The 19,016-nt window shown below is 45.9% G+C and overlaps 1 protein-coding gene across 1 annotated transcript in view; it reads left to right on the forward strand.

The window, feature by feature from the left end:
- Positions 1-16,377, forward strand: part of TSPAN33 (tetraspanin 33) — a 39,581-nt gene extending 23,204 nt beyond the window's left edge. Inside the window, exons 2-8 of the mRNA XM_006861123.1 lie at positions 8,424-8,481; positions 9,042-9,169; positions 9,417-9,491; positions 14,137-14,232; positions 15,451-15,579; positions 15,945-16,106; positions 16,276-16,377. Coding sequence (XP_006861185.1) covers positions 8,424-8,481; positions 9,042-9,169; positions 9,417-9,491; positions 14,137-14,232; positions 15,451-15,579; positions 15,945-16,106; positions 16,276-16,377 — 750 coding nt within the window. The remainder of the gene's footprint in view (positions 1-8,423; positions 8,482-9,041; positions 9,170-9,416; positions 9,492-14,136; positions 14,233-15,450; positions 15,580-15,944; positions 16,107-16,275) is intronic.
- Positions 16,378-19,016: the final 2,639 nt, after the last annotated feature.

A 19,016-nucleotide genomic window follows, 5' to 3' on the forward strand; every position in this document is an offset into this window, starting at 1 on the left:
TGACAACTTCCAATTTTCCCAGATTCATACTGCGTACATTCCATATTCCAATTTTCAATGGATGTTTACAGCTGTTTCTCTTCATTTTGAGTTGTGTCCCATCAGCAAATGAAGGTCCTACTGGCTTTTCTTCCATGGGCTTTACTCCATTGGCATCATCACGGTCAACTCTACTTTGAGGAGGCAGCTCTTCCCCAATTGCATTTTGAGTGCCTTCTAACCTGAGGGACTCATATTCAGGCACTATATCTGACAGTTTTCCTCTGCTATTCATAAGGTCTTAAGTGACTAAATATTCGGAAGTAGTTCATCACTCTTTCTTCCTAGACTACCTTCGTCTGGAAGCTCATCTGAAAACTGTCCACCTTGGGTGACCCTGCTGGTATTTAAAATACCAGTGGCATAGCTTTCAGAATCACAGCAGCTCACAAGCCACAAGAGTATGACAAACTGACAGACAGCCTGTAGGAGACATTACGTCTTGTTATATGTTACAACATGATAGAACTTGAGGACATTATGCTGCACACACTAATTACAAGAGGATAAATATTATATGACCTCACTTATATAAAAAAGATAAGACAAGGTAAATGTGTAGATACCAAAATGTATTGGTGGTTACCAGGGATGGAAAGGAGACTGGTAGCATAGTGGATTACAAACGGGGCTGTTTACCACAAGGTCAGTCATTCAAATCTACTAGTCACTCCTTGGGAAAAAGATGAGACTTTCTGCTCTTGTAAAGATTTACAGCCTAGGAACCTTTGTACAGGGCCACTATGATTCAGAACCAACTTGGTGGCACACAACCACCATAACCAGGGATGGAAGAGGGAGGGAGAAAAGGAAGGTTAATAGTGATGGAAAAATCACATTGATTAAGGATAAGGTGGCACAACCTATTTTTGTACCTGCTGTCAATAAGTAAGTAGTACACCTGTAAAAATTTGAATTGGCAAAATTTGTGTTTGGAGGTTAGGAGGTTTAAGGTCATGGGTTCATAGAACATCCAAATTATTTGGCTTAACATGTTTAGTGTTTCTGTTTTACTTCCTAGTTCATTGCATAATGCCCGGGGTCTTTAAAACTTGCAAGTGGCCATCCACAGCACAGCAGTTGGTCTCTGTTTACCCAGAGCAACAGAGGAAGGTGGAGAGTCAGGACCAGGAAGACTATATGAACTGTGCGACTCATGGCCTCCATGAACAAATCCTTCCTCTGCCCTGAGACCAGAAAAACTGGAGAGTGCTTGGCTACCACTGAACATTTTAAACAAATAGTCCATAGAAGAATTCTGATCAAAAGAGGGGAATGTATAACAAAATTTAAAAATCAAATGTACTTCAGCCTTTCTGGAGCTATGGAAAGTAGATGAACCCTTGAAACTATTGCCGTGAGATAGTCTTTAACTCTTAAGCCAAAAATATCCTCTGAAGTCTTCTTAAAGCCAAGCAGTAGTTAAGTTTATCTAGTAAAAAAAAAAATTTCCCCCTCAGGTTTACTTTGAGCATTATGGTCTTTTAAGAACTTTCTATATAGAATCAAATTAAAAACAGCAACTTGCAAGATTAGATAGGAACCTTAGGGGGCAGTGAGTTTATGGTGATGAAGAGAGGACAACTCAGAAATGAGGGTGAAGATGGTTACATAACTCCAAGAAATACAACCAAGGTCACTAAATTGTACATGTAGAAATTGTGGAATCGTCTGCTTTGCTGTGTGTATTCACAACTTAACAAATCAAAAATCATATTTAGCTTTTAAAAAGTGTCCCAGCTTCATTCTAGCCAGGCCATGATAAACCATTGTAAGAAGAGAAATGTTTGGATGTGTTGTGTGGATTTTGTAGCAAAGACTGAAATCAGTGGAGACTGAGCATGGGACTGAGATTGGGAAATGGCATTTGGTCCACATTTGCCACTGCATGCAGGCACACTTGGTCTAGTGCCATTTCTCCTCCTTTGGCCTATGTTTCATCACCTATAAAAAGAGGTGACTGGGCGAGCTCATTTCTAAGGCTCTATTCAGTGTGAAAATGCTCTGCTATTAAAGGCAGCACTAACGTTGGAATGGCAGTAGCTTTGAGGAATTCAGGTGGGAGGTGGGGGCAGGAATAGACCTGTGGCAGGACATGCTGTGACCCTGAGAGAAAGAGGCAGCTCGACAGCAGAAATGCAGGGTTTAGAGGTAGCCAGTGAGTGCCAAGTAAGAGGCATCCTTAATGATCCATTGAATATTAATGAAGTCTACATTTGCTATGCTAGATCAATGGCTGCTTGTGCTTTAGGCTGTAGGTCTCAAATCTGGCTGCACACTGGGATCACCTGGGAAGCGTTCATACTTTTACCTGGGTCCCAGTACCAGAGATTCTGATCTGCTTGGTGTGAGGCACAGCATCAGGAGTTTTATCACCCTTCCTGACCCCCTTAATTCTATGGGCAGCCAAAGTTGATAACCACTGTTTTAGGCTACAATCCTGTAGTGAGGTTGGCCCAGGATCGGGCAGTGTTTAGTTCTGTTGTGCATAGGGCTGCTATGAGTCGGTACTGACTCGATGGCACCTAACAACAACAACTCCTCCTCTCCCGTATAACACATAGATTATAAACTCCTTAAGAGCAGGAACCATATGGCATTCATATATGTGTTCCTCAGAGTAGCTTGGTTGATGAATTAGGCTTGGGTTATGTATTAGGACCTTATTGCTGCTGTGAAAAACCACCATGAAAACTCAGTGACTTGAAGCAACACAGATTGTTTTCTGGAGTTGCTGGGCCAAAATCAATATGTTGACAGGCAGTGTTCCTTCTGGAGGCTCCAAGGGAGGATCTGTTTTCTTTCCTTCTCTAGATTCTAGAGGCTACTGCTTCCCTGCTGTGGCTCTGCAGGTGAATTCACTGAGCTGCAAGGTCGGCGGTTCAAGCTCTCCAGCCACCCTAAACAAGCCTCCTCAGAAACCCTAAACAGGGTGGCGATGAGTTATAATCGACTCGACAGCACTTAACAACAACTGCTATCCTTGACTCATGGTCTCATATCACTTCAACCTCTGCTTCTCTTGTCACATCTTTTTTAACTCAGGCCCTCCTGCCTCCCGATTATAAAATCTTTTGTGATTATATCAGGCCTACAATGATAATCTCCCCTGTTCAAGGTCATTGACTTAATCACATCTACAGAACCTTTTTCTACATAAGGTAACATATTCTCAAGTTTGGGATTTTAGAACATAAATACCATTGGGGGGACATTATTTTGGTTACCTCAGAGAGGGGCAGAATAAATTAATCGATTGCCATTGATGCAGTTCCAACTCACAGTGACCCTGCAGGACAGATAAGACCTGCTACATAGTGTAGGGTTACGCATTGGGCTGCTAACCTCAAGGTTGGCAGTTCAAAACTACCAGCTGTTCTGTGGGAGAAAGATGAGGCTTTCTGCTCCCGTAAAGATTTACAGTCTTGGAAACCCTGTACGGGGCACTATGAGTTGGAACCGACTCGACGGTACATAACAACAACAACAAATCATAAGGCAGGCATTTCAAACTCACTAGCTTAATTGTTCTTCTTTTAACTCTGGAGATGAGATTTGTGATGGTCAGGCAATCTAGAATGTTGGTGTGTTCTATGTTGGAAACAGAAGATCATTAGGAGAAAGATAAAGTACAAAGAGGATATTTGATGCATTCTAGGAGATGTGAAGGAGCTCTGGTGGCGTAGTGGTTATGCATCGGGCTGCTAACCTCAAGGTTGGCAGTTCGAAACTCCCAGCTGTTCCGCAGAAGAAAGATGAGGCTTTCTGCTACCATAAAGATTTACAGCCTTGGAAACCCTGTACAGGGTCACTATGAGTCGGAACCGACTCTATGGTACTTAACAACAACATACTGTTTCCAAGGCTGCAATCTTTCCAGATGCAGACTGCCTCATCTTTCTCCTGCGGAGCAACTCATACATTTGAAACTCTAGCCTTTTGGTTAGTAGCCAAGTACTTAATTACTGTGTCACCAAAGCTCCTATCTGTTTCGTTGTTGTTGTTAGGTGCTGTCCAGTAGGTTCTGACTCACAGCGATCTTATGCACAACAGAACAAACCCTGCCCGATCCTGTACCATCCTCACAATCATTGCTACACCTGAGCCCATTGCTGATGTCACTGTGCCAGTCCATCTCGTTGGGGTTCTTGCTCTTTTTCACTGACCTTCCACTTTACCAAGCATGATGTCCGTCTCCAGGAACTGGTCTCTCCTGATACTATGTCCAAAGTATGAGAGACAAAGTCTGGTCATCCTAGCTTCTAAGGAGCATTCTGACTGTACTTCTTCCAACACAGATTTGGTTGTTTTTTTTTGGAAGTCCATGATACTTTTAATATTTTTCTCCAACACTATAACTCAAATGCATCAAATTTTTTGTGGTCTAGCTTATTTTCACATGCAAATGAGGCTATTGAAAATACCACGGCTTGGATCAGGCTCACCTCAAACTGACGTCTTTACTCTTGAATACTTTAAAGAGGTCTTGAGCAGTAGATTTGTCTAATGCAATATAATGTTTGATTTCTTGACTGATGCTCCCATGAGTTTGATAATGAATCCAAGCAATGTCAATCTTTTCTCCATTTATATGGATGTTATTTATTGGTCCAGTAGTAAGGATTGTTGTTTTCTTTACATTGAGGTACAACCCATACTGAAGGTTGTGGTCTTTGATCTTCATGTTGTTGTTGTTGTTGTTAAGTGCCGTCGAGTCGGTTCCGACCCATAGCGACCCTGTACAGGGTTTCCGAGGGTGTAAATCTTTATGGGAGTAGAAAGCCTCATCTTTCTCCCACAGAGCGGCTGGTAGTTTCGAACCGCTGACCTTAAGGTTCGCAGCCCAATTCGTAACCACAATATTTTAAGTCCTCTTCACTTTCCAGCAATCAAGGTTATATCATCTGCATTTCACAAGTTGTTAAAGAGTCTTCCCCCGATCCTGATCCATATTCTTCCTCATATACTCCAGCTTCTCAAATTATTTGCTCAGCACACAGATTGAATAAATCTGCTAAGAGTACAGCCCTGGAGCACACCTTTCATAATTTTAAACCATTCAGTGTCCCCTTGTTCTGGTCAAATGACTGTCTCTTGGTCTATATACAGGTTCCTGGTGTGGCAGTGTGGATTGATGGGTCAGTCTGCAAAGCCATTTGAACTGCAAGGTCAGTGGTACAAGCTCACTAGCTACTCATTGGGAACCCTATATAGGGTCGCTATGGGTCAGAACCGACTCGACGGCACTTAACAACAACAACAACATGAGCACAATGAGGTGTTCTCCACAGTGTTGTCCATAACTTGTCATGATCCACACAGTGGAAAGCGTTTGCACAGTCAATAAAGTACAGTTACATGTCTTTCCAGTATTCTCTGCTTTCAGCCAAGATCCATCCAGCAATGAGATCTCTTATTCCATGTATGTCCTCATCTGAATCCAGCTTGAACCTCTGGTAGTTACTTGTCAATGTACTGTTGCAGCTGTTTTAAAATTATCTTTAGCAAAATTTTACTTCCATATATTAATGATATTGCCCGATGATTTCTGCATTCCGTTGGGTCACCTCTCTTTGGGATGGGCACAGATACGGATCTCGTCCAAGTAGTTGGCCAGGTAGCTGTCTTCCGAATTTGTTGGTATAGATGATAAGTGCCTCCAGTACTGCATTAGTTTGTTGAAAGATTTCAATTCCCATCAATTCCCAGAGCCTTGTTCTTTGCCAGTGCCGTCAGTGCACCTTGGACTTCTTCCTTCAGCATATGACCAGGGTCTTGATCACATGCTATCTCTTGAAATGGTTGAACATCATCCAGTTCTTTTTGGTACAGTGACTCTGTGTATTCTTCCATCTTCTTTTGATGCTTTCTGCATCATTCAGTATTTTGCTTCAATATTGCAAGCTAAGGCTTGATTTTTTTTTCTCTCTCTCACTCTCCAGTTCTTTCAGATTGAGAAATGCTGAGTGTGTTCTTCCCTTTTGGTTTTCTAACTCTTTGTCTTTGCACATATCATTATAATACTTGGTCTTCGCAAGCTGCTCTTTAAAATTTTCTGTCCAGCTCTTTTACTTCCTCATTCCTTCTATTACAAGCCCATAACTGGAAGTCAGCTACCCTGCAATAGGCGACCTCTCCTTACTTTCCCTTACTTGCTTCAGCTGTGAGGATTTATTCAGAGACCATCTTTGTGGAAAGTTTTATACCCTAGTTAAAATTTACCAGGTGAAAACACAGTGAGGAGCCTGGGAGCAACAGAAATAAAGAGCAGACGTGTATTTTCCAATGATTATTCCATAAAATGATACTCAGAGCAGTAACTGGCCAAGGGCCATGTGCCTTCAGGACTGGCCATAACTGTGATCTCTGTCGGGTTGTGTCCCCACCTCCTCCTTGTGTTCCCCAAGCCTGGGTGTACTGTGGCACCTTCCCATGCACCCTCACAAACAGCTCCTTGGACAGAAAGGGGAGAGGAGGCAGACAACACACCTGGCCCTGAGTCTGAGGCAAGGGATGGGGACCAGGCAAGAGGGCTTGAAAGACGTGGCTTCCCCTACTGTTGAATGTCTCCCCATCTCTGCCAGATGGCAGAGGCTGTGCCTAAAGGAAGTCCTTTATACTAAGTGACTAGGAGCCCTGGTGATAAAATGGTTAAGCCCTAGGTTGCTAACCGAAAGACCAACAGTTCCAACCCACCAGCCACTCCACAAGCGAAAGATCATCTGGCAGTCTGCTTCCATGACAGTTACAGCCTTGGAAAGCCTTTCGGATGGTTCTCTGTCCTTCAGAGTCACTGTGAGTTGCAGTGGACTCAACAGCAGTGGATGTCAGTTTTCTTTGTTGTTTTTTTAAAGTGACTATCAGTACAGTTGTCATTAAGTCAATTGTAACTCATAACGACCCGTGTTTATCAAAGTAGATTTATGTTCCATAGGGTTTCAGTAGCTGATTATTTAGAATTAGAGCAATAGACTGTTCTTCCAAGGTGCCTTTGGATGGATTTGACCACCAACCATTTGGTTTGTTCATCATCTACACCCCCTCGAGACTCCTCCTAAGAGACTGTTATGGATGTTAAGTGCTGGTGAGTCGCTTCCAGCTCATAGCGATCCTGCCGGTATAAGGTTTCCAAGGAGTGTTTGGTGAGTTTGAACTACCGACCTTGCAGTTCATACCGACCTCACAGTCCAGTGCTTATTCTACACGCCACACCAAAACTAAGAGACTAGTCTGACTTGCATAGTGGTTCAGCTTCCTTCTCCCACCAAGCTCTTTTCAGTTGGGTGTGTCTTGCAGGATCCTGGGGTCTAGCCAACCTCCTCCTTCCCCTGAGCTGCTAGAGTCCCTGCTGCTGAAAACTCCCTTCAGCTAGAGCTTGGCCTCAGCTATTGCCATGGCGACGGCCAGCTGCTGCTTAGCACCAGCCTGGGGCCCTGGGCACAAAGAAGGGTTGGGGGAGAGAGGTGGGCAACAGGACTGCTCTGCATTTCTGGAGTCCTGGTGTGACACTGTAGGATAAACTCTGGACTACAAGGTCAGTTTGAACTGCAAGGTCAGCAGTTTAAACTCAGCAATCACTCCTCATGCTATAGAGGGTCTCTAAGAGTTGGAACTGACTGGAAGGCACTTAACAACAACACTGTTTTTGGTAAGTGCTGTCGAGTCGGTTCTGACCCATAGCAACCCTGTATAGGGTTTCTGAAGAGCCACTGATGAGCTTGAACTGCCAACCTGGGTTTGTTCTCTCGAGGAGATGCCAGAAGTTGGTAGGGTCATAGAGAATCATCTCCTCTGGCCATCACAGTGAGGCGGGTCTAGTCTCTTACGCACACACGCGCGTGCACACACACTTTTTCTCTTGCACTTGACACATGCTGACTTCCTAAAGGCGGAGAGCACTGGGAGTGTGCCATCTCCTCAGGCCTACTTTAGCTGTAAGATTTGCCCTTTGATGGAGCTGGACTCAGGCTCAGAACTTCCCAGAGTTTCTCTGTGTCCCTGGACAAATTAATCACATGAAATGATAGTGTGTGTGTGTCTGCTCTCAGGCACTGTGCATAATTTTAGGTCATTCTCATGCTAATCTCATGAGATGAAGGGCTTTTGTTTTGTTTCATTCCCATCTTCAGATACTTAGACTCAGAAACTCGGCCCAGTGTCACTCACTCCCAAGCCCCCTTAACTGACATGTTTGGGTATTAGCCTTGTGTTGCCTTCGTTTCTGTCTGTGAAATGGGGATGTCATATGAGGACCAGATGAGATCTGTCAGTCCACACAGCTACTGCTTCTGGGACATTGGGATGTCACCTTCTGCTACTCTCCCTCAGGGTGACTCAGAACTAGCTTCCCAACTCACAGCTTGGCCCTTTTCCTGCCTGTACAGGTGATTTCCATGGTGATGGTGGCCGTGGGTGTCTATGCTCGCCTGATGAAGCATGCAGGTGAGCTAAAAGTCCCTCCCACCTTCCATGTCCCTGCCTGGCCCACCTCCCTTAGCCCTGGCCCTCAAACATTTTAGGCAAGTTCTGGGGCTAATCGCAGGGATTCCCTAAGTCCCTGGGAATCTTGGGAGAAATGCCTACTTGAGTTAGGCTCCTGAGGCCTCTGAGAAAGAAGGCAGCCTCTGGGTGCAAACATTCAAAGACTTTAGCCCTCCCCAGCTCCAGTTCTGTTCTAGAGGAATCCCACTTCCCGGCCTGCACACGGTCTCCGGAAATGGAACCTGCAGAGTCAGGAAGTCAAATGCCTCTCTAAATCTTGTCTGGAGCGAAAGCACCCCTCTTTTCGTAAACCCAGGGGATGAAGGCTTCTACTACCTTAATTACTCACGTGAAATGCCACCAACTCTTCGGAGCCCGTTTTTGCTCTCCCGGTTGGAGGGGACACTTAATTCCCTGTACTCTTCACCCAGCTGGACTAGGGTTTCCCCTGCCAGTTCTTGCCCTCTTGGGGTCCCCTCAGTAGGCTCCAGGCTCAAACCCAGGGGCGGCCCCTCCCCCAGAAGCAGCCTTGGCCTGCCTGGCGGTGGACCCTGCCATCCTGCTGATTGTGGTGGGCGTCCTCATGTTCCTACTCACCTTCTGTGGCTGCATTGGATCCCTCCGCGAGAACATCTGCCTTCTGCAGACGGTGAGTGGTCAGGGGCCCCGGTGGACTGACGGGTGCCGTTCCTACAACCTTAGCTTTTCCTCCGGCCCTCCCCCATAACTTCACTGCCAAGCTCAGTCACGGTGACCCTGGCACAGGGTGACAACCCGGGCAGTGGCTCAGAGGCAGCAAGTGGCCTTTTCCGCGTGGGGGTCCCCCTGCCCTCTCGGCAGCCCTGGGAGGGGTGCTCCAGATGGTAACCATCCCCTCCTCTGGCCTCCTCCCGCAGTTCTCCCTCTGTCTCACCGTTGTGTTCCTGCTTCAGCTGGCTGCTGGTGTCCTGGGCTTCGTCTTCTCAGACAAGGTATCACCTGGGAGCCAAGAGGGCCCCTCAGGGTTGGACCCAGTGGAGGAAGGGATGGTTCCTGTCTACATTTAGCTGTTAATTAACCCCAGCAGTCTTGCCCTGAGAAGCGTGCAGCTTCCAAAGGTTCTCCTTAGGGAGTTCTGAATGGCTTTGAAAGTCACCATATTTGAAGAGGATTTCAAGATCATAAGGGGCTTTCCTGGGACAGTCAACAAGGAAATAAACTCTATGAACAAACACCAAGTTAAAATTATCCACAAACTTCAATATCAAATGACCAAAATTCAATTACCAACCCAACCACAGACAACATGAAGAACTTATTTTTATCAAATTGTTTATTGGGGAAAACATTTGTATATTAGGGTAAACAGAGGGGAGGGAGTGGAGAAAGGAGCTGTGATTCTGAATAGTGTTTACTGTCAGAAGTCCATTGTTCAGTGGTTCAGTGGCATCCTTGTGACTAAGATCCAGAAGTCCTGTCCCAAAGGGCAGATCATTGTCAGGTGCAGAGGTTAGGAACCTTTGAAAAAGCAGTGAAGCAGGATGGAAGAGAGCAAGCAGACAACTATGAAAGGGACAGCCACTTTGGTAATGCAGAATTTCCTAGTCCTCCGGGTTAGCGAAATCCTAAAAGGATCCGGCAGATCAGTTTTGTCGAAAGAGATGCAATTCTGTGTGTGCCCACTAGAGGTCAGTGCCTCCACAAAGTAATTCTCATTCTTCTAAAGCTTAGTTTCTCTGCTTTGCACCAATCAACATAACATTTTGTGGTTATACTGGGTAGAGATGGACTAGAGTAATAGGATAAGCAGTGGACTGCTAGCCTCAAGGTTTGCAGTTCAAACCCACCAGCCGCTCCTCTGAAACCGTATGTTGGGTTGTGATAAGTCAGTACCAACTTGACGACACTTAACAATATTGTTTTCATGTGCCATTGAATCGATTCTGACTCTTAGCAACCCTGGGTAGAACTGCCCCAGAAGGTCTCCTAGGTAGTGGTCTTTAGAGGAGCAGATTGCCAGATCTTTTCCCTTCTGAAGCCTCTATTGATTGGTTGGCTGGTGAGCATTTAACCATTGCACCACCGGGGCACCTTGGTCTATTGTTGCTGGTGCTGTCACACAATGTTATCAGTAGTTTATTGTGATCCACACAGTTGGTTTTAACTCCTTATCACCCTGTATGCAACTAACGGGAATACTGCCCTGTCCTGTCCCCCCTCACAATCCTTGTTATGTGTGAACTCATAGTAGCAGACACGTGTCAGTCCATCTCATTGAAGGTCTTCTGTTGTGCTGACTCTACCAGAAGTCCTGGTGTGATGCTGTAGGATAAGCACTGGACTGCTAGCTGCAAGGTCAGTGGTCCAGACCCACAAACTCTATACTGGCTTGTTAGGAGTCAGAACTGACTCAATGGCACTAAACAACTACTACTTTACCAAGTATGATGGCCTTCTCCAGTAACTGAGCCCTCTGATGTACAGGAGACAGTCTCTCCATCTTTGCTTTTAAGGAGCATTCTGAATGTATTTCTTCCAAAACAGATTTGTTCATTGTTCTGGCAGCCCATGGTATATCACTGTTCTCTGCCAACACCATCATTCAGAGGCATCTGGTTTTGCTCCGTCTTACTTTTGTCCAGTTTTAGCATGCATCTGTTGTTGTTCGGCGCCTTAGAGCTGGTTGTGACTCATAGTGACCCTGTGCAACCCTGCCCGGTCCTGCACTATCCTCACAGTGAGTGTTACGTTTGAGCCCCGTGTTGCAGTCACTGTGTCAAGCCATCTCATTGGGGCTCTTCTTCCTTTCCAGTGCCCCTCCACTTTACCAAGCATGATGTCCTTTTCCAGGGTCTCGTTCCTCCAGATAACATGTTCAGAATACATGAGGCAAAGTCTCTCCATCCTGGCTTCTAAGGAGGATTTTGGCTGTACTTCTTTCAAGACAGATTTATTTGTTCTTCTGGCAATCCATGGTACTTTCAATATTCATTGTCAGCACCACAATTCAAATTCGTCAGATTAGTCTGGTCTTCCTTACTCATTGTCCAGTTTTCATATGCATATGAGGTGACTGAAAATATCATGACTGTTTAACACTTAAAGAGGTCTTGTGCAGCAGATTTACCCAATATAATTCATCATTTGAATTCTTGACTGCTGCTTCATGAACATTTACTGTAGATCCAAGCAAAATGAAATCTTTGATAACTTCCATAATTTCTCTGTATATTATATGATGTTGTTTATTTGTCCAGTTGTGAAGAGTTTTGTTTTCTTTACACCGATATGCAATCCATACTGAAGACTTGATCTTTACCAGTAAATATTTTAAGTTGATCTTTACCAGTAAGTTCTCTTAGCTTTCAGCAAGCAGGGTTGTGTCATCTGCATATCGCAGGTTGTTAATGAGTCTTCCTCCAGTTCTGATGCCACATTCTTCTTCATATAATCCAGTTTTCAGATTATTTGTTTAGCATACAGATTAAATAAGTATGGTGAAAGGATACAATCACAAAGGATAAAGTGTGGTAAAAGAATATAATCCTGATTGTAAACCAAGTAGTATCTCCTTGTTCTGTTTAAATGACTGCCTCTTGGCCTATGTACAGATTCCTCATGAGCAAAATCAAGTGTTCTGGAATTCCCACTCTTTACAATGTTATCAGTAGTTTATTGTGATCCACACAGTTGAATGCTTTTGCATAGTCAGTAAAACACAGATAAACATCTTTCTGGTATTCTCTGCTTTCAGGCAAGATCGATTTGGCATCAGCAATGATATCCCTCATTCCACATCCTCTTCTGAATCTGACTTGAATTCCTGGCAGCTCCCTGTCTATATACTGGTGCAACTGTTTCTGAATCATCTTCAATAAAAGTTTCCTTCATGTAGTATTAATGGTTAGTCCTGGTGTGGCACTGTAGGATGAAGCAGTGGACTGTAAGGTCAGTTTGAGCCTCAAAGTCGGCAATTCAAACCCACCAGCAGCAACTTCTCAGAAACTCCATACAGGGTTGCTATGAGTTGGAACCGACTTGATGGCACTTAAAAACACCAACAACAATATTTACGATATTGTTCAATGATTTCCTCATTCAGTCGGGTCACCTCTGTTTGGAACGGGCACAAATATGGGTCTCTTCCAATCAATTGACCAGGTAACTGTCTTTCAGTTTGCTTCCAGAGCTGCGTTGTTGTTGTTAAGTGCCATCGAGTTGGTTCTAACTCAGAGCAGCCCTGTATAGGGTTTCTAAGGAGCGGCTGGTGAGTTTGATCTGCTGACCTTGCAGTTAGCAGTCCAGTGCTTATCCTACAGCTCTACACCAAAACTCCTGAGCTACAGTAGTTTGTTGAAACATTTCATTTACACTCCATCAATTCCAGTTATCTTGTTTTTTGCCAATGCCTTCAGTGCAACTTGGACTTCGTGATCATATGCTACCTCCTGAAATGACTGATCATTGATGAGGTATTTTTGGTACAGTCACTCTGAGTATTCTTTCCATCTTTATTTGATGCTTCCTATGTCATTAAATATTTTGCAAGTCAAGGCTTGAATTTTTTAAGTTCTTTCTGATTGAGAAATGCTGATCATATTTTTTTCCTTTGGTTTTCTAACTCCAGATCTTTGCATACTTCATTATATACTACTGCACTCTGTCTTCTTGAGCCATCTTTTGAAATTTTCTATTCAGCTCTTTTACTTCATTGTTTCTTCCTTCCATATGGTCCCTCATATGTTTGAAGTATGAGAAATGAAGTCTGGCCATCCTGGCTTCTAAGGAGCGTTCTGGCTGTACTTCTTCCAACACAGATTTGTTTGGTCTTCTGGTAGTCCATGGTACTTTCAATATTCTTCCCCAACACCATAACTCAAATACATCAATTCTTCTATGGTCTTCCTTTTTCAGTGTCTGACTTTTACATGCATAGGAGGCAATTGAAAATACCATGGCTTGGGTCAGGCACACTTTAGTCCTCAAACTGATATTTTCACTCTTGAACACTTTAAATAGGTCTTGTGCAGCAGATTTACTTAGTGTAATAAATCATTTGAAAGTTTGACTGCTACTTCCGTGAGTGTTCATTGTAGATTCAAGCAAAATTAAGTCTCTGACAATTTCAGTCTTTTTTCCATTTATCGTGATGTTATTTATCGGTCCAGCTGAGAGGATATTTGTTCTCTTTATATTGAGGTGCAGTCCATACTGAAGGCTGTGGTCTTTGATCTTCATCCAAAGTATTTTAAGTCCTCTTTGCTTTCTGCATGCAAGGTTGTGTCATCTGCGCATTGCAGCATACAATAGAGTAAATGTTGACTTGTCTTAAAATGTGGTTCTCATCCCAACCCCAACCCCAGCTACATCCTCCCCACCGACCGGATTCAGAGCTGGCCTCTAGGGCCCACGAAGAGGAGCTACGTAAGGGAAGTGGCAACAGCACGCCCAACAGCTCTCTTGCCAGCTGAGACCTGAGGGTCTAGGGACAGATGGCTTTGAGAGCTGACCAGTTTCTGGGCTAGGTTCTGATTTCAAAGCTGTTCATAAAGATGGGTGATCACTGTTGTTTCTGCTAGGAGGAGTAAGTCCGGGGTTGGTCCTCTGCCCTGACCCCCTCCCCTATGTCTCTGGCAGGCCAGGGGAAAAGTGAGCGAGATCATCAACAATGCCATCGTGCACTATCGGGATGACTTGGATCTGCAGAACCTCATTGATTTTGGCCAGAAGAAGGTACGGAGAGGGTGATTGGGTCCCCAATGATCTGGGAGGCTGTGGGTAAAAGCTGACAATGTCTCAAGGGATGCCTCAGCCTCTAGGCCTGGGGTCTCAGCAGTACCTGCTGGGACATGGGTTCTAGGAAGAGAGTTTAGCAAAAATAAAAACTAAAAAAAATGCAATAGAGTGCTTTAAAAGTACTTTTAAGGACAGATAGTATATGAGGGGATCATGGTATTTTTCCATGATTTCTTGAAGCCCCCTCATATGTAGTCCTGGTATGGTGCTGTAGGATAAGCACTGGACTACAAGGTCAGTTTGAGCTGCAAGGTCAGTGGGTCAAACTCAGCAGCCACTCTCTGGAACCCTGACAAAGGGTCGCTAATGAGTCAGAACTGACTTGACAGCATTTAACAACAACAGTGTGTTTTAAAATTTTTTTAAAAAAAGGAAAGAATGTTTGCAAAAGGAATCTGAAAGGATACATTGTTGTTAGTGTTCCAAAGAGTGGCTGGTGCGTTTGAACCACTAACCGACCTTGTGGTCCAGCGGCACCTGGATCCTTTCGGAGACCTGACGTGGTCCTGCAGCACCACGTCAGGACTCAGAAAGGATACATAAGAAACCACAAATGGTAGTCGTCTATAGAAACATGGACTAGTCAGATTTCAAGACATTACCTATTCCAAAATTAAATTTTAAATGAAAGCTTTTGAGGCCCATGATGAGTCCCGCTCCCCCTGGTGAGCAGACACTTTGGGTCCCTATTTGCTTCCCTGGAATCGTGACAGGCCTGCAATACTGAAGATTCTCCTCTTGAGTTTTCTCTGTCTTGAGACAAAGGCTTTGGGAACTGATCTTTTCATTATTTCAGCCAATATATCTGAATACCTCTGCTATGCAGCACTGCCAAACCAAGGAACTGCCCTCAAAGGCATTCATAGTTGAATGTGTAAAACAAATATATATATCTGTACAGCAGTAAAATCAAGTGGCACGTTCAACAAGGCATCGAAAGTTGTGGAAATTTAAAAAAAATAAATTAAGTCTTCAGATGAAGGCCAGTAGGAAGCCTGAGTTCATGGTTCAAGTTGTGGTTCATCCCAGCCTGACGTTCCAAAGAGAAGCTGACCACAGGTTTTCAACTGCTCCGCCAGTACCACTGGTCACTGCAGTGTATGGTGTGGGGTGGCGTGGGTGCTCGGTAACCTCTGGGGGTGGGCTCTGTTGCAGTTCAGCTGCTGTGGGGGCATTTCTTACAAGGACTGGTCCCTGAACATGTACTTCAACTGTTCCGAAGACAACCCCAGCCGTGAGCGCTGCTCTGTGCCTTACTCCTGTTGCTTGCCCACCCCCAACCAGGTGAGTAACTATCCCCCTCCTTTCCTCCTGGGCAGTGATCTGAGTCCATTTCTGGTTTAGGACAGCTGCTGGTAGGGATCGTCCTTCCAACATTAAACCAGCCATTTTGTAGGACAGCTCCCAGATATTTCTCTTAACCCCTGTCTGATGGTTCCAGTAACCTTTCACCCCTGGGGCCCACCTGGGCAAGATCTGAACCTGACCTCTCAGAGGAAAGCAGTCTGCACTTAGAGCTTCCAACCCAGTGCCCTTCACATGTATTCTCTATCAACATAAGTGTGAGAAGGCTGGGGAGCCCTGAACTGGGACCTGAGACCAAGTTTTTGGAATGGGAGTCCCATGTGGCTTTCCAACTCTCTCTCCAGGCAGTAATCAACACCATGTGTGGCCAAGGTATGCAGGCCCTGGACTATGTGGAAGCTAGTAAAGTCATCTACACCAATGGCTGTATTGACAAGCTGGTCAACTGGATCCATAGCAACCTTTTTTTGCTTGGTGGCGTGGCACTGGGCCTGGCAATCCCCCAGGTAACTTACTCCACACTTAGCAAGGCCACCTTTCTGTTGAAGAGGGCCCCTGGGGATCAGTTGCATGTCAGACTGGAGTGGCGGAGGGGGAAGGGGATGGGGCACACAGTGTTGTCAGGAAAGCAAAGAAGTCCCTGCTGGGGGCCCAATTTCTCCTTGCTTCCCCCAGCTGGTGGGCATCCTGCTATCTCAGATTCTGGTGAATCAGATCAAAGATCAGATCAAGCTTCAGCTCTACAACCAGCAGCACCGGGCTGACCCGTGGTACTGAGAATCCGCTCGCCATGGTGACAGGCCAGCCTCATCCACCTACCCACAGCACTGGGTACAGCTCTCAGCACCAAGGGGAGATGTGGATCCCACCCACCCACCTCCAGCATAGCCCTGTGGAAAGAAGCAAGTTCCAGAAGGCAGGGGGCACGGCCGCTCCAGACACAGAAGGCTGTACCCCTCACTCCCATCCTAGCCCTCAGCATTGTTACGGAGCTATATGTCTTGCTTATAACCTTAAGCATCTGGGTTTCTGTTTTCTCCTAGGGTTTGGGCAGGGCTGTTTGGGAAGCAGCAGGTGCACAGAGTAATGGCAGGGAGGGAGGGGGGTACTAGCTGCCTCTTCTCACAGAGCTACTGCTGAGCCCTGTGGACATGCTCAGATTCCATCTGCCTGTACAGTCTCCATCCCAGCAGCCCCTGCCCGGAACACAGTTGGCCTGAAACCAACTCCAGAAAGGAAGGAGGTGGAGTGGGCAGTGAGCTTGGGGGTCGGCTGGGGACAGTTGTATGTGTTGGGCCGAGTGCAAGGGGATTTGTTTACCAAACGCCTGCTCAGACCTTCCCCAGGTAGCCAGCAGGAACTACACCCTGTCCCTCCCTCGTTTCCATGGAAATGTGGCAGCACAGGCCTGGGTGCATTAGCGGCCAAAGGCAGCGCCTGCCCCCCACCCCCCACCTTTAGAAAAAAAGTTTGGAACCAGGGTCTCTATTCTCTGCTGCCAGCATACATGGGACTGAGCCGTGGATGTCCTTGAAGTCCCCCCTCTCCACCAAATGGGGTTTTGACTGTGGCAGTGTCCAAGGAACAGAGGTGGCACCCCTCCAGTGCCCCCCCTGCACTGGCCTCACTGGGGCCGGGGGAGCCAAAACAGCAATAAAAGTTTGTTGACCTGGGCTAAGCTGAACTCCATGAATTTTCCATTCTGACATCTAGAAGGCAAGGGTAGAAGAAATAGGTGGGCCCTCCCTCCAGGCCTGGGAACACCCACCTCCCTTGGAATTAGGTGCACTAACTGTACCCCTCCCCTCCTCCAACCCAGCCTTCTCCAGTTTAAATCAGGTCCAGTAGTATTCCCCAAACTGCTGTTAATTTTTTTTTTCAAATTAAAGTAAATCTGCCACCCAAAACTTTCAGGACTGGGTGGGGGTAGTGGTATGTGTTGCCTTCCAGTGGAACTGCCCCATCAGGTTTTCTTGGCTGTAAGGAGCTGCCCGGAAGTTGGAGTTGGGGTTCATCTCTTCCACCCCTGGCTAGGTTCCCTCGCCCCTCCTGGGTCTTTAGCTGGAAAAGCAGAGCGCAGCCTCGCTGGGCTGGCGGGAGTGGAGCTGGAGACCCAGCGGTCTGGGCGGGGCGGGCGAGCCTCGGCGCCTTGGGTGGTCCCCTCCCTCTCCCTAGAGAAATGGGGGCTGGGCCAGTAACCCTGTACCCCCACCCCAGGAACTGTCCCGGAGTCTCCTCTTCCCAACCCCTTGCTGCCCACACGTGGAGCTTGGCCTGTCCCGTGTGTCCCGAGTTGGACACACACACACACACACACACACACACACACACACTTTCTAGCCCAGCCCAGCCCCCCTGGGCCTGGGAGGGCGCTTCCCAGCAGCCACCTGGGGACCCCCACCCCCACCCCGCCAGAGTTAAGCGCCCAGCTAGAAACAGAACGGAATGCAAAATAAAATGATCACGAATAATTGTTTTTAAAGTAAACTTTTAACTTAAAAAATAGTTTATTATTGTGGGAGAGAGTAGTAGAAAAACCCACTTTCTTAATGGTACCCCGTCTTGTTTGATCAGACACTTCAGCGTTTAGTATCCTTCCTTCGCTGGCCACAGAAATTGCCCTGGTTAGGGCAAAGGATGACCCTCCCTATCACTGGATTGAAGTGCTCACCCACTAAACGGGCTTGTTGGAGAAAGTAGGACACTAGGAATGTGGTTGGCGGAATCAGGATTCAAACCTGGATCTCCTAGACACCATGCTTTTACCATAGTCTCTACTGTCTCAGTGTCTAGCCAGCTAGGCTTGGACAAAAGAGCCCGGAAATTTCTATCCAAGCTCCAGGACTTAGTCACTGAGCAGGTGTTTTGAAGTTTATACCCAAGTGAGTGGATTCCCACTCATAGCTGCCCCATAGAGTGAAACAGCGGGGAGCAAGCTGAGGGATTGGAACACTCTTACCTTTAGGTTATCAGGCAAGTACTTAACCACTGTGTTACCAGTTATACTTTCTGAAGCTTAAGGTGCCGGCTCAATGTTCCTAGATTTCCATTTGGTTCTCCCTCTCTATTTCTCTGTCTCTCTCTTACACACAGGCAAAAGAAATTTGGCCTGATGCTGGCAGATAAAACACCTCAATCCTTAAAAAGGTTTTCATTGTTCTTTCAGGTTTCAATTTAATTTACTCCCTGAATTTCTACTTAATTCTGATAACCCGAGTCCCAAGCAGATGGGGTTCACACCAGTATTTTAGAATAGCTCATCAAATCCATGGACTCCCTGAGTAGCACAAGCTGTTAAATGCTCAACTACTAACTGCAAGATTGAAGGTTCAAACTCACCAGGGGCACCTTAGAAGACAGGCTTCCAAAAGATCACAGCTTGAAAACTGTGGAGCTCAGTTCTATTCTCAACCATG

The sequence above is a fragment of the Chrysochloris asiatica genome, unplaced genomic scaffold (assembly GCF_000296735.1).
Source record: "Chrysochloris asiatica unplaced genomic scaffold, ChrAsi1.0 scaffold00041, whole genome shotgun sequence".
NCBI lineage: Eukaryota > Metazoa > Chordata > Mammalia > Afrosoricida > Chrysochloridae > Chrysochloris > Chrysochloris asiatica.